This window comes from Phyllostomus hastatus, unplaced genomic scaffold, assembly GCF_019186645.2.
Source record: "Phyllostomus hastatus isolate PE091 unplaced genomic scaffold, TTU_PhHast_1.1 phas_contig_159, whole genome shotgun sequence".
NCBI classification, from domain to species: domain Eukaryota; kingdom Metazoa; phylum Chordata; class Mammalia; order Chiroptera; family Phyllostomidae; genus Phyllostomus; species Phyllostomus hastatus.
This window is the reverse complement of record NW_025333640.1, coordinates 47,122-62,700: the sequence shown is the minus strand read 5'-3', so window position 1 is coordinate 62,700 and position 15,579 is coordinate 47,122. Positions and strand designations below refer to the sequence as shown.

Below are 15,579 nucleotides of genomic sequence, written 5' to 3'. Positions count from 1 at the left end.
GAGTCCTGGGTAATTAATGCACAGAAAGTGAGAGGGGTAACTGACAGGATGTGCATAAACCTGGAGGGACTCTCACTGAAGTACAGAGTACAAGAGACCTCTGAATCCATTACAGCTGTGCTAAGAGGAAAAAATGTGTAGACAGAGACCAGATCCATATGGATGCAAACACACTACAAACTGTGGATTCAGAATTTCTTGTTATACATGTTTCATTTTCCTACTATCATCAGTGTATGAGTGAAGAAAGATCCACAGGTATAAAATTAGGCTATTCTTCTGATCACCCTCCATAGAGCACTCTTGATGTCCCTGTTCCTCAGGCTGTAGACGAAGGGGTTCAGCATGGGGGTGACAACAGTGTACATCACTGAGGCCACTGCACCCTTCCTCAGGGAGGATGACACAGTGGAACTGAGGTACACCCCAAGGCCTGTTCCATAAAATAAGCAAACAACTGACAGGTGAGAGCCACAGGTGGAGAAGGCCTTATACTTCCCCCCTGATGATGGGACTCTCAGAATGGAGGAAACAATTCGAGTGTAAGAGAAAAGGATCCCTGAGACTGGAACACCACCAATGATAGCACCAAAAAAATAGATCAATATGTAATTAGTGGAGGTGTCAGAACAGGCAAGGCTGAGGAGTTGAGAAGGGTCACAAAAGAAATGAGGAATTTCCACATCTGCACAGAAGGTGAGTTGTGACACCATCAAGTAGTGCAGCTGGGAGTCCAAAAGGCTGAATAAAAATGACAGTAAGACACACAAGCCACAGAAGCGGGAGTTCATGATGACCAGATAGTGCAGAGGCTGACAAATGGCCACCAACCGATCATAAGCCATCACAGCCAGAAGTAGACTCTCCAAACTTCCAAACAGAGTTAAAAACGTGACCTGCGTTAGGCAGCCTGCATAGGTGATGGACTTGCTGTATGTCTGGAGGTTCACCAGCATCTTGGGGACTGTAGTGCTGCTGAAACTGATGTCAGCCAGGGACAGATTGGAAAGGAAGAAGTACATAGGTGTGTGGAGGTGGGAGTCAGAGGTGATGGCCAGGATGATGAGCAGGTTCCCCAGCATGGTCACCAGGTACATGGCCAGGAACAGGCCAAACAGAAGAGGCTGCAGCTCTGGGTCATCTGACAGTCCCAGGAGAAAGAATTCATAGTCACCTGTTCGATTCTGTGGTACTATGCAGATAGGACACAGTTTGAAAAAGAAGAGTGTGCTGAACAAATGAAACAAGTGTAACAAATCCATTTTTTGCATTCAAGCAATTCACAAATAAAGGAATCACACTTGAGCTTGAGGACCAAACACCACCCACCCACCCACCACCACCCCTTACCCTTCAGCAACATTTCTCAGTTGGGAACTCTTTTAGAACTCTTTCCTTATAGATGTCTGGGCTGTTTACCTGTTTCTGTAAACAACCACTTTAGAGACCCTGGCTCAAAGAATATTAGAGAAGAAAGGACACTGCAGATTAAAAAAATCCATCAATGGCAAAATATCAGCCTTCTACTTTGGAAGTAAAAATACAGAATGGGACATACTGTTTTCTAAGGAAAAATCATCTTAATTGGAAGACACTAAGAGGCAGCTGAATGTACTTTATCTCACTCAGATGCAGTACCAGAAATTCCCTTAATCTAGAATGTAGTCTTGAAGAGCTAAAACCACATTAACTGCATTCTAACTTAAAATAAGCAGGTAGATTTTTGTATGGCAATTATCTTCAAGGGTTTTCATCTTTACTTGGATTTATGACATCCATGTTCCAGGGAGACAAGTATTCACTCAAATGTGTGGGTTGTCTGGTCAAAGTCAGTCCTTTAACTCTAACTTAAATATGTATATTTTTGGCCTTAGTGGACTTCATGTTTTACAAAATATGTCTTTGTTAAATGCACAAAATCATACAGCACCCTTGATCCTAAAAATCATGTTAGTTTACAGTACACCGATGATTAAATAACAATTCATTTTAATGAATACTCTGTACTCATTTTTCTTTAGTGAAAGCTTATTGTATGTCAATGATACACAATCTCAGAGAAACATTTGCACTTGCATTTCCACTTTACTGTTTTTGTTCATCGTGACTGTATAAATTTCTTAAATTTGACTCTAACCACAGACATTGCTGAAAGTTGATTTCTCATCAGATCCAACCCCCTAATGAACAGTGGACAAACTGAGAACCAAAGCCATACCTCAAGCCATAAATTGGTCTCCTTATGGCAGCTTAAATGCTTTTCAAGTCAATTCTTCCTGAGAGAGATAGAATTGCGCTTCCTCTCAATTCAACTCCTGGAACTTATGGACACAGACAACAGTGTGGTGATTGTGGTAGGGGTGTGTGGGTGTAGGTGGAAGGGGGTATGGGGGTTAAATGGTAATGGAAAATATACAATAAAATAAAAACATAACAAAGAAATTTAGTGATGGGCTGACCATAACCTGGAACCAATTAAATCAGAATTTCTACACGTAAGTCCTTTGGGCATACTATCATAAGGCCAGAGCTGAGAACCATTCTCAGACAATGAATAAACATTGTATATAGGAATTCCTTTCCATATCATTTTTACCCACTTCCCATATTAAACTATAAGTATGTAATAATCCATGCTGTAGAATTTTTGCTCATTACTGAAAAAACCTGAGGGTTTTTTTCCCTTCCCTGCGTGAACTTCCCCTGCACTTCAGTTGTCTGAAGGTAAACACTGTCATGACTCTGGTGGATGCATTTTTCTTACAATATTTTTATAATATTAGTAGTGAGTTATGCATTCATAGTAGTTTTCCTAAAAACTTACCTATATGCCCACATACTACACACACTGTTCCCTGAGTCTCATTTACCACAGCATGGCATTTTAAGTCTCTTTGTGATATGCATACATATCTGTTGCAACACTTTAAGTGATGTCTAATATTACCTGTGGGTTAAACTTCATTTTATTCTTCAATTGTTTTCTGTGACAGTGGTTAAGAAAATTCTTATGCCCCTCTCCACATCACACAAGTGAGAATTTCTTCAAGACGTAGGCATAAAATATTTGAGTTATAAATAAATGGATATATGTGGTTTTACTATTAATTACCTATACTTATTTTCCCAATAGAAAAATGAGACAAAAAATAATTGCCAAGGTGTGAAATTAGCAAGTTCCCTGACATCTGACTAGCAGTAGTCTTTTCATGGTAGAACCACATGAAAATCCCATCTTGTATGGGGAATGGTATTTCCATATCTGAGCTTTACAAAATGTGCTCACACATGTGTCACTATTCATAGAAACCCCTAGAATCCACACATTCATTCAGTAAAGGTCCCTGCCAACCTCTGGCTCCAGTTTGCTAATTCACAGGTGAACCCCCACCCTCCAATTCCAAGAGAAGGGATTGGTGGGTAAGCCCCCATTTGCTCATCTGAGGATAAAAGAGGTTTGGAAAGAAGCAATCGTTGTGCTGCACTGAGTTCCCAGCTGTCAGACACTCAATGTGAAGTGTGTGTGATATCTCCACCCCTCTGACTTGGTATCTCTCACATAGAAATGGAGAATAACAACCACCTCTGGGAAACATGTGACATTCAACAGAGGTTTGCCCTCCAGAAGTGTTCAGTCATGCTTTTGAAATCAGGTTGAAATAGTGGGTTTGCTGATGAAAACAATCATGAGAAAGGTGTAATGACATATTATTCCATCAGATAGTAGTGAAGGGAGGAAGCCTATAAGGTCCCAGGTAATTGGTTCACAGAGTGAGTGGAAATCCTAACATGTGTCTCAGTCCACACTATAAGATTTAGTTCTTTCTCTTTTCCTCTCTTTTTTTCATTTTTTTCCTATTTATGAAAATCAGCAGAGTTTTTCTTTATATTTAAGTGTTGTAGATTCTATTAATGAAAATTGATTGATAGGTTTCTTAGAAAACCAGTACTATTGATGCATGCAAGCATGGTTTACCTCCCATCTAGTCCTACGAGACATTGCTGGAAGAATGAAAGAACATGAAGGACAGCACCTGTTGTGTGGGAGCAATATTGCCTACTCTGTTTCTGAGATCCAAGGCAGAGTCTGTTCAGTATATAACAGAGATTATTGTTGTTCTCTGCAGAGCAGAGTGTAGGCCCTGGGCGATCAGAAATGAATTGGACCATTGTTTCCCTCCACATATTCAGAATCAGCCTGTATAAGAACCAAAATATCTGAAACTTTCCATGTTGGTGCCCTCCCCTCCATTTGCCCCAACTCTCCTATTTGTCCTAATGATGAAAGAGAAAATGCCCCTGACAGTCTCTTCTCCATCCATCATCTCCATAGTACTTACGGGGCTGTTCTGTCTCTGCTGCAGTAGGACCAGGCAGTGGGAATCCACTGCTGCTGCCCTGCATGGGCACTGAAGGTTCAGGCTCCAACCCCAGGGCTGGCAGTGTGGCCAGGTTCATCATGGGCCTCCTGATGCAGTGACATGAGACAAGAAGACTCAGATGTGAAGCCCACTGGACTGAGATGGGGAACTGCAAGGGTTGGAGCCAAAGCTGATGATCTATTCTTGCATGAACTTGGGAGCTCAATGCTCACAGCTCATAATTAGCCAAATCTTGTCTGTGTTATCCCAGTCTCTGAGGACTTGCTATTATTAACAGAAGAGGGAAATGAAAGGTACTTCCAAGGATTTGGCCCCTTGTCGGGAGGAAGCTCCCCTATACTCCTCACTTCCAACTTCCAAGTTGCAGGAATTTCATAAATTCAGACAAGTTTTTTTCAATTAAAAAAAGCAATGTCTGACTTGTGTATCTGCTCATTCATTGGATTGATAATTCTATGTGAAGATAATTATGCTGTCTCTACCAAAAATATGATATCATTTCTATTTTCTCATTTAAGATGTGTCCATCTAAGGAGAAACTTTCTCTTTTTCTTCTGTAGTCTGTTTTGGGGTTTGGGATTTAATGTGTTAAGAGATGGGTTGTTGTTGCTATTTTGAAAGGCCTATTTTTTTCATAGAATTTATGTGTGTTATTACATTAGACAACTATTTTTTCCACAGTTCTATTTTTTCCACCGAAATTATGTGTGTTTTTACATTAGACAACTATCTATTTTGATATGCCAAATAGCAATTTTCATGAATACAACAGAGTGTTTCACAGATGTCTGTGCTCTAGATGTAGGGCTGCAGTCATGTCATCTTTTTAAAATTTAATTTATTGGGGTCACAGTGGTTAATAAAATTATTAGCTCTCAGGTATACAATTCCATAATACATCATTTGTCTATTGTATTTCATGATCACCACCAGGCATCAAGTTTCCTTCCATCACCATTTATCCCCCATTTACCTCTTCTACCTCCTCCACTCCTTCTCCCTCTGATAACCACCATACTGTTCTCTGTGCCTAGATGGACTTTTTCCTTGCTTAATCCCTTCACCATTTTAACCCAGCCCCCCTACAACCTTTCTCTTCTGACAGCTGTCCATCCATTCATTCTCCATGTCTGTGAGTCTGTTTCTAGTTTGTTTGTTAGTTTATTTTGTTCATTAAATTCCACATGTAAGTGAAACCATATGGTACTTATTTTTCTTGGGCCCATTTCAGTTAGCATAATGCTACCCAAGTATAAATATAATAATAATAATAATAATAATAATAATAATAATAATAATAAATATAAAAAGGAAAGAAAAAAATTGAAAAATTCTCCATGTCCATCCATGCTGTCACAAAAAGTAAGATTTACCTTCTAATTACAGCCAAGCAGTATTTCATTGTGTAAATGCACCACAACCTTTTATCCACTCATCTAATGATGGGTACCTGGGCTGTTTCCAGGTCTTGGCTATTGTCAGTAACACCGCACTGAACATTGGGGTGCATATATTCTTTCAACACAGTGTTTTGGGATTCTTCGGATGTATTTTCAGAAGTGGAATCTTTGGGTCATAAGGCAGTTCCATTTTTAATTTTTGAAGGAAACTCCATACTATTTCCATAGTGGTGCTTTAGTCTGCTTTCCCACCAACAGTGCAAGAAGTTCCCTTTTCTTCACATCCTCATGAACACTTGCTGCTTGTTGATTTATTGATGACAGCCATTCTGACAGGAGTTAGGTGATATGTCATTGTGGTTTTAATTTTCATTTCTCTGATGATTAGTGATGTTTAGCATCTTTTATTATGTCTATTGGAAATCTGTATGTTCTCTTTGGACAAGTTTCTCTTTAGGTCCTCTGCCCATTTTTTAATTGCATTGCTTTCTTGTTTGTTTGTTTGGTTGGTTGGTTGGTCGGTTGGTTTGAGTTGTACAAGTTTATAAATTTGGGATCCTAATCCTTTGTAATTGGCAAAAGTGTTCTCCCATTTGGTTGGTTGTCTTTTCATTTTGGGGTCGGTTTAATTTGTTGTGCCAAAGCTTATAGTTCTATGTGATTCCATTTTTTTGTATTTTCTTTTGTTTTCCTTGTCTAAACAGATATATCAACAAAAAAATATTGTTATAAGAATGTCTAAGATTTTACTGCTATGCTTCCAGGATTTTGATAGTTTCAAGTCTAACATTTAAGTCTTTAATTCACTTTGAATTTATTCTTGTGTATGGTGTAAGAAGATGGTCACATTTAATTTTTTTTGCATGTATCTGTTCAATTTCTCCAACATCATTTATTCAATAGATTATCTATACACCATTGTATTTTCCTTCCTCCTTTGTCAAATATTAATTGGCCATAAGGCAAGGGATTACTTCTAGGCTCTCTGTTCTGTTCCATTGATCTACATGTCAGTACCATGTTGTTTTGATTACTTTGACCTTGTTGTATAGTTTGATATCAGGTAGCAAGATTCCTCCAAATTTCTTTTTCTTTTTCAAAATTGCTGTAGCTACTTTGGGTCTTTCGTACTTCCATATAAATTTTAGAATTATTTGTTCTAGTTCTGTGAAATATACCATTGGTATTTTTATAGGAATTGCACTGAATCAATAGATTGCTTTGGGTAGTATTGGCATTTTCATAATGTTTCTTACCCATGAACACAATGTATACTTCCATTTATTTGTGTCTTCTTCAATTTCTTCCTTCAGATTTTTTTGGGGGGAGAGCATTTTCCTTTATTTTAAAATTGTTTATGCTGTTACAGTTGATCCCATTTTTTCCGCCTTTCTCCAGCCCAGCCAAGTTCCACCCTCTCCTCCTCCCGCCCCACCTGCTCCCATCCCAAGCCAAATCCCCATATTGTCATCTGAGTCCATGAGTTGTCCATAAATGTTCCTTGATTAATCCCTTCACTATCTTTCATCCCGTAACCCACCCTCCTTTCCAGCAGCTGTCATTTTGTTTTATGCACCTAAGCTTCTGTTCCTATATTGTTTGATAGTTGACTGTGTTCCTTAGATCCATACATAAGTAAGACCATGTGGTATTTTTCTTTCATTTCTTCAGATTCTTACAACTTTCCTAGTACAGGTCTTTTACATCCATGGTTAAATTTATTCCTAGGTATTTTATTTTTTGATGCAGTTGTAAATGAGATTGTAGTCTTAGTTTATTTTCCCTGAGTGTTGTTGATATATAAAAAATGCAACTATTTCTGGATATTTATTTTGTGTACTGCTAGTTTACTGATTCGCTTATCAGTTCTAGTAGGATTTTTAGGTAAATATTTTAGGGTTCTCTAATACACAGTATCATGTCATCTGCAAATAATGACAGTTTTACTTCTTCCTTTCCAATTGGATGCCTTTTAGTTCTTCTTCTTGTCTGATTGCTGTGCCTAGGACTTCCAATTCTATGTTGAATAAGAGTGTGGAAAGCAGGCATCCCTGTCTTTTTCCTGATCTTAAGGGAAACACTTTTAGTCTTTGTCTATTGAGTATGATGTTGGCTGTGATTTTGTCATACTTGGCCTTTATCAAGTTGAGGTATGTTTCCTGTATTCCCATTTTGCTTAGAGTTTTTACCACAGATGGGTGCTGGATTTTATCAGATGTTTTTTCAGAATCTATTGATACAATCATGAGATGTCTATCCTTTAATTTGTTTAGGTGATATATCACATTTATTATTGATTTGTGAATGTTGTACCAAACTTGCATCTCTGGAATAAAACTCATTGATCATGGGATATGATCTTTTTAATGTATTGCTAGATCCAGTTAGCTAGTATTTTGTTAAGGACTATATTGTCAAAGTTCATTATGCATATTGGTCATAATTTTATTTCTTTGTACCATCTGGTTTATAATTAGGATAATGCTGGCCTCATAAAATGAATGTGGGAGTCTTTCCTCCTCTTGAATTTATTTTATTTTATTTTAATTGTTGTTCAAGTACAGTTTTCTGTCTTTTACTCCCATCTCAGCCCACCCCCTAGCTCTCCTCACCTCCCTCCCATTTCCATCCTCCCTAGTTTGTGTTCATGTGTCCTTTATACTTGTTGAATTTTTAAAAATATATATTATTGATTATGCTATTACTGTTGTCCCATTTTCCCCCCATTATTCCCCTCCACCCTGCACACCCCCTCCCCCCCACCTCCTCCCCCCCCTTTAGTTCAAGTACATGGTTTGTACATATAAATTCTTTGGGTTCTTCATTTCCTATACTATTCTTAACCTCCCCCAGTATTTTCTACCTACCCTTTATGCTACTTATTCTCTGTACCTTTCTCTCCTTCTTCCCTTCCCAGTCCCCTACTGGTAACTCTCCATGTGATGTCTATTTCTGTGATTCTATTCCTGTTCTAGTTGTTTGCTCAGTTTGTTTTTGTTTTTGTCTTAAGGTTCAGTTGTTAATAACTGTGAGTTTGTTCTCATTTAACTGTTCATATTTTTTATCTTCTTTTTCTTACATAAATCCCTTTAACATTTCACATAATAAGGGCTGGGTGATGATGAACTCCTTTTACTTGACCTTATCTGGGAAGCACTTTATCTGCCCTTCCTTTCTAAATGAAAGCTTTGCTGGATAGAGTAATCTTGTACATAGGTCTTTGCCTTTCATGACTTTGAATACTTCTTTCCAGCCCCTTCTTGCCTGCAAGATTTCTATTGAGAAATCAGCTGCAGTCTGATGGGAACTCCTTTGTAGGTAACTCTCTCCTTTTCTCTTGTGGCTTTTAAGATTCTCTTCTTATCTTTAATCTTGGCTAATGTAATTATAATGTCTCTTGGTGTGTTCATCCTTGGGTCTGACTTCTTTGGGACTCTCTGACCTTCCTGGTTTTCCTGAAAGTCTATTTTCTTTGTCGGATTAGGGAAATTCTCCTTTATTATTTTTTCAAATAAGTTTTCAGTTTCTTGCTCTTCCTCTTCTCCTTCTGGAACCTCTATGATTCGGATGTTGGAATGTTTAAAGATGTCCTGGAGGTTCCTAAGCTTCTCCTCATTCTTTTGAACTCTTGTTTCTTCATTCTGTTCTGGTTGAATGGTTATTTCTTCCTTCTGGTCCAAACTGTTGACTTCAGTCCCAGTTTTCTTCCTGTCACTGTTGGTTCCCTGTAGATTTTCCTTTATTTTGCTTTGGGTAACCTTCATCTGTTCCTTAATTTTGCAACCAAGCTCGATCAGTTCTGTGAGCATCCTGATTACCAGTGTTTTGAACTGTGCATCTGATAGTTTGGCGATGTCTTTGTCACTTAGTTGTATTTTCCTGGAGATCTGTTCTTTCATTTGGGCCATTTTTTTTCTCTCTTGGCATGCCTGTTATGTAGTAAGGGGTGGAGCCTTAGGGGTTCACTAGGGCAGGGCAACTCGCATAGCTGCCTTGTATGTGAGAGAGGGCATTGAGAGGGAACAGTGCTGCTTGCTGCACTCTCTGCCAGTGTTCAGTCACTTCCCCCACTACCCACAAGCAAATTGGACATTTCTGGTGCTGACTGCTGGGTGGGAGCGTTTGTGTATGTTCTAGGACCTTGTGGGTCTCTACAACAAACTCTCCTGTGAGGCTTGGAGTCTCTGATCACTGCTTCAACTTCCACAGGTGTTTTCAGTCAGAGGCTTGAGGCTTTATTTCTTCACACTGGAACCCTGGGTTGTGCAGTCTGTCTCGCTCCCCAGTTGTTCCTCCTGGTTTATCTGCACATGAATGTGGGAACACCCAGTCCACCAGCCACTGCCTTGCCAGGTCCACCAGCCCCAGCCTGCCCCCAACCCCAGTCCTCCAGCTACTGCCTTGTTGCAAGTCCTCTCTGCCCGGCTGCCTGTCTCCACCCCTCCTACCGGTCTGGATGAATGTTTCTTCTTTAACTTCTTGGTTGTCAGACTCCATACAGTTTGATTTTCTGGCAGTTCTGGTTGTTTTTTGTTTGTAAACATGTTGTTGTCCTTCTTTTGTTTGTGCAAGGAGGCACATAGTGTCTACCTATGCCTCCATTTTGGCCTGAGGTCTCCTTTTGAATTTTTTGAAGGGTAGCTGTTATTTCTTTTTGAAATGTTGGGTAATTCACCTGTGAAGACATCAGGTCCATGAATTTTGTTTGTTGGGAGTTTGTTTTTTTTTTTTTTAATTACGGCTTTAAGTTCGTTAGTTGTAAATCTGTCTATTCAGAATTTCTGATACTTCCTGATTCAGTTTTAGAAAATTGTGCCTTTCTAAGAATTTATCCATTTTACCTAGATAGTTTAATGTGTTGGCCTATAGTTTTTCATAAGATTTTCTTACTATCCATTGTATTTTGTTGGTGTCAGTTCTCACTCTTCCTCTTTCATTTCTGATTTTACAGTATTTATTTGGCTCCTCTCTTTTTTTTCCTTGATGAGTCTGGTTACAAGAATTTCAATCTTGTTTACCTTTCCAAAGAAACAGCCCTCAGTTTCACTGACCTTTGGCATTGTTTTTTAGACTCGTTTTCACTTACTTCTGCTCCAATCTTTATCATTTATTTCTTCTACTTACTTGGGGCTTCATTTGTTGTTCTTTTTCTAGCTCTTTTAAGTGTAAAGGAAGATTCCTGATTTGAGGTTGTTCTAGTTCCTCATGGTAGGCCTTTTATGCAATGAATTCCCACTTAGGTCTTCTTTCACGGTGCCCCATAGATTTTGGGTTGTTGTGTTCTCATTTTCATTTGTTTCAAGGTTTTTAAAAAATGTTTTCCTTGATCTTACCCTTAATCCACTTATTGTTTAGTGACATGTTATTTAGCTTGCATGTCTTTGTGTGCTTTCCAGCCTTTTTGTGATTGTTTTCTGGTTTCATATCATTATGTTTAAAGAAGATGATTGATGTGATATCAATCATCTTAAATTTCATGAGACTTGTGTTGTATCCTGACATGTGGTCTGTTCAGGAAAACTTCCCATGTGCCCTTGAAAAGGATATATATTTTGCTTATTGGGGTAGAATGCTCTGAAGATAACCATTAAATCTATCTGATCTGATGTGTCCTTTATAGCCCTGTTTCCTTATGATTTTCTCTCTGCACAATGTGTTCATTGATGTCAATGGGTGTTAAAATCCCCTACTCTGACTGCTTTAGTATCCATCTCTCCATTTATGTCCATCAAGATTTACTTTATATATTTAGGTGCTCCTAAGTTGGGTGAATAATTGTTTTCAATAGTTATATCCTCTTGTTATAGTGCTCCATTTATCATTATGTAGTGTTTTTCTTACAGTAGCATTTGTTTTAAAGTGCAGAAGGGAGGTCATTAGGCCTCTCCAGGATTTGTTGTTCAGTGTCCTAAGACAGTGTCCCTCAAACACTTGATCCTTTGGCATGCTTTTAAAAGTAGTTTCTCAGGACCCATCAGCCAGTGTCTAGGTAGGTACTCAAAAGAATTAAAAAGAAACATCTCACAGAGATTTTTGCAGGCCAATGTCCATAGAAAAAATACATAAAATATCAAAACCACCCAAGTGTCCATCAACAGATGAATGCATAAACAGCATGAAATATATGTGCAATAGAATATTATTCAAATTTTTAAAGGAACGAAATTCTGAATCATGTGCAATGTAGTTGAAACTTGAAACCATTTTGCAAAGTGAGATATGCTAGACAAAAAAGGATAGGTATCATATGAGTTCACTTTTATGAGATACCTAAAATAATCAAATTCATAGAGGTAGAAGTAGAATAAAGGTTTCAATGTGGAGGAGGTAGGAAGAATGGAGAGTTGGTGTTTAATAAGCATAGAACTTCTCTTTGGAATGATTAAAAGGGTGTGGAAATAGACACTGGTATTGTTTTCATGATATTGTGATTATACTCAACACTACAAAATTGTACATTAAGCATGGTTAAAATGGCACATATGCATATCAGTTTATCTATATAAACATACATAGCCATGATAAAAATATATATATAAATTAAGGTAAAATAAAGTAAAACCATTGCAATTTTCTTTTAAATGTAGGCTCTGGAGCTCTTACTCTGGAGATGTTGACAAGATGAGTCTAGGAAAAATATAAGTCTGGAAATATATATATTAACAAGAGTTTCAGTTGATATCTTGATAAAGCCAAAATTATGAAATATTGTCTAAGAGAAATGAGTCTCAATGGATTAGAATACAAATCAGCAAAACTTGGAACTTCTGAAAATTTCAAATGATCAAATCCAAACTCAGGTCCACAAAGGCAGAAATTGGGAAATGAGATTCTGAAATCTGTTCTGACAAATGCTCAAGATCATCCTGGTTCAAGCCTATTCGTGAGAGCCATCCCCTAATGAAACCTAGGACACTTTACTATTCGACAATCTATCCAATTAGGAAACTACAAATTGGAACAAGATGAAAACTGGCTCTGACTGGTATAGCTCAGTTGGGTGGGCAGCATTCCAAAAAATGAAAGCCTGCCAGTCCCATTACAGATCATCACACATGCCTGGGTATGGAGTTCACTAGGTGCCTACAGGAAGAAATCAATTGATGTTTTTCTCCCTCTCTTTTTCCCTCCCTTCCTCTCCCTCAAATAAATAAATAAGAAATAAATAAATAAGACATAAATAAATATTAAAAAAGAAAATAATAACACATTTTTCCAAGAGGAGATCCAAGGAAGACTAGAGTAACTCTTCCCAGAGGACAGGGATCCAGAGGAAGAGAATCACAGATGGTCTTACTGTTAGTCTCTCAGAGATAAGGAATTGACAAGACAAAGACACCTTCCTTTGTGATCCTGCCCCCAAGGAGTCACCTGATCAGGGAATGGAGGAGGCATTGATCAATTTGTCTAACAAGCTTCAGAGGGGAATCTTCCCCCAGGGCCACATAACCTGTAACATATCAACTTATAGTCAGTCACCAAGGCTCTCATGTGCCAGACCCAGCACACTCATTCCTTCTCCAGCAGATATAGCCAGGCCTTGTCCCACATGCCAGGCTCTGAATTCTTGCTATTATGGAGGACAGACCTTCCTTTCTCATCACCCACCTTCCATGAAAAAACAAGATTCACACTGTCAAAACTTCAGAGCCCAGTAAGTGTTGTAGGAAATAAGAAAAAGGGATAGGCCCTGGCTGGCGTAGCTCGGTGGATTGAGCGTGGACTGCGAACCAAACTGTCGCAATTTCGATTCCCAGTCAGGGCACATGCCTGGGTTGCAGGCCATGACCCTCAGCAACTGCACATTGATGTTTCTCTCTCTCTCTATCTCCCTCCCTTCCCTCTCTAAAAATAAATAAATAAAATCTTTTTTTAAAAAAGGGTATAGTAGAGGGTATAGGGTATTGACTATTGTTAAGCACAGGGCAGGGGAAACCCTGTGTTGATTATGGAGAATGAGCTCTAGAGGTTACTTGCTTGGGAGGGTGAATGGCTAGACTCCTTGTTTGAAGCTGCCATTGTGTGATGAGATTTTCCTTCAGTGATTTGTTATTTGGTTAGATTATTTATGGAAATTATAGGAATGGGGAGGCAGAGTTAAACCCCCAATCCCTTTCACACCATAACACTTCCCACACTCTTACTGTGTAGGGGTACAGTCATTAGTCTTTGGTGTGCAAATGGACGCCCCCAGGTACTGATAGAGCTTTAGATCCTTTACAGTGATGTCTTTTTATTTATTTATTTTTTAGCATCATCACAATTTATTGGTACTAATACAAGAGTCAAGAAAGCAGTGCAATAAAAGATCAATGAACAAAAATCAACAGAATTTCTATTCCATGACAAACATGAATTAGAGCATATAAAGAAAAAGAGAAACCATTTATGATCATAAGTACTGCAGAATACCTAAGGAAAAAACATAACATGGAATAAACAAAATGTATATGAAGAAACTGGTAAGACTTTCTTGACATGCATAAGACATTTAAAAATGACAGTGACAGTGAAGTCTTGATCTTCTTTTCCTTTGTTACCTGGCCCAAGAGCTCCAGCACTTCCATCTTCATTCAACCTAGACAAATCCTAATTCTTCTTCACCAGCCTCATTTATTTAGGAACATCCCCTGTGTCTCAGAACGGGCCTACCCTTCCCCTTCTTCTTCACCCTTATCCATTGCTGTCATTAGGGACCTTCAAGAAGGAGAGGTCTGAGGTCTCTGGTGTCTAGGACCACAGTGTATGAAGATTGGGGTTGGGTGAGTGAGAGAGGGAAAGTGAAGGATGTACAAAAGTCCAACATCTAGGCTCTTATTGACATATTCCCCTTCAGATCTGGGAATTCTGGGAAACACTAGAACTGGCATGTCCCTTTCTCATAGTTCCCCTTGACTCCACTGGGTTGTGTAGTCTCATCCTTAAGCAGAAACATGAAATCAATAGCAAGATCAGAATTTTTTCTTCATCTATTTTGATTTATTTCTCTTATTTAAAATGAGTGACTGGGTTCTTCAAATATATGATGTAAGAATTCACTACCCAATTTCCGTTGCCTTAAGTTTTCTCGCTTTTAAATCCATCTTTCACTCAGGACACCAGAGGAAATTGTGATACAAACCATGACCCTCCACTGCTTGCACTCCCTCCACAACCCCATCCTTCATTTATGACTCTTTTCAAGGTTCCCAGGGATGTGGTCACCTCTTCAATCTAATTCTTCATCATCCCTGTACCCCACTGTGTGCTTTAGCTAATGGCTAAAAGCACTCTGTTCCATGCTGCCTGTTACTCATGGTCTTTCCTCTGCTCTATTTTCTGTTAGGAAAGCCCCTATTTAATAGTCCACCAGTGTAACTTCTTGCCCAGGGACCTCTTCCTCCAGGAATTCTTCCCTGATTCCATCACTCCAGGCTGCATTTGGGACTCTTCTCAGTATCCATCTCTCTAGATTGTCTTTATCTTACCATTTAAGTCACTGTAATACAATGACCTGTTTGTGCATCTATCTCTAGAAGGTGGGTTCCCTGAGATTGAAAACCCAATAGGTGACACTTAGCCTGTCCCAAAGGAGCCTTTTTTGCCAAGTGGCTTCCAGGAGTTCTTCAGTGTGTGACAAAAGGCCTAGTTCAATTCTTTACCTCCTAACATGGCTCGACAAGACTGCCCATCACCATTAGCTACTAGAAACAGAAGAGAACATATCTGGTGCATCAGTAGAGAGAAAAGTATAACTGACAAAGGCCTCTATCCTCCGATTTTGATTTCTAACCTCTGGTCCTAATGTTAAAGGTTTC

The 15,579-nt window shown here is 38.8% G+C and overlaps 1 protein-coding gene across 1 annotated transcript; it reads right to left on the bottom strand.

Annotated features, from left to right (window-relative positions):
- Positions 1 to 266: 266 nt before the first annotated feature.
- On the bottom strand, positions 267 to 1,190 carry LOC123814067 (olfactory receptor 18-like). Its single transcript, XM_045831627.1, has one exon. It carries the CDS (start codon positions 1,095 to 1,097, stop codon positions 267 to 269), a length of 831 nt encoding a protein of 276 aa, XP_045687583.1. The 5' UTR covers positions 1,098 to 1,190.
- Positions 1,191 to 15,579: the final 14,389 nt, after the last annotated feature.

Excerpts from the sequence above, each read along its gene's own strand:
- LOC123814067 (XM_045831627.1), bottom strand. The coding sequence starts at position 1,097 with ATGTACCTGGTGACCATGCTGGGGAACCTGCTCATCATCCTGGCCATC.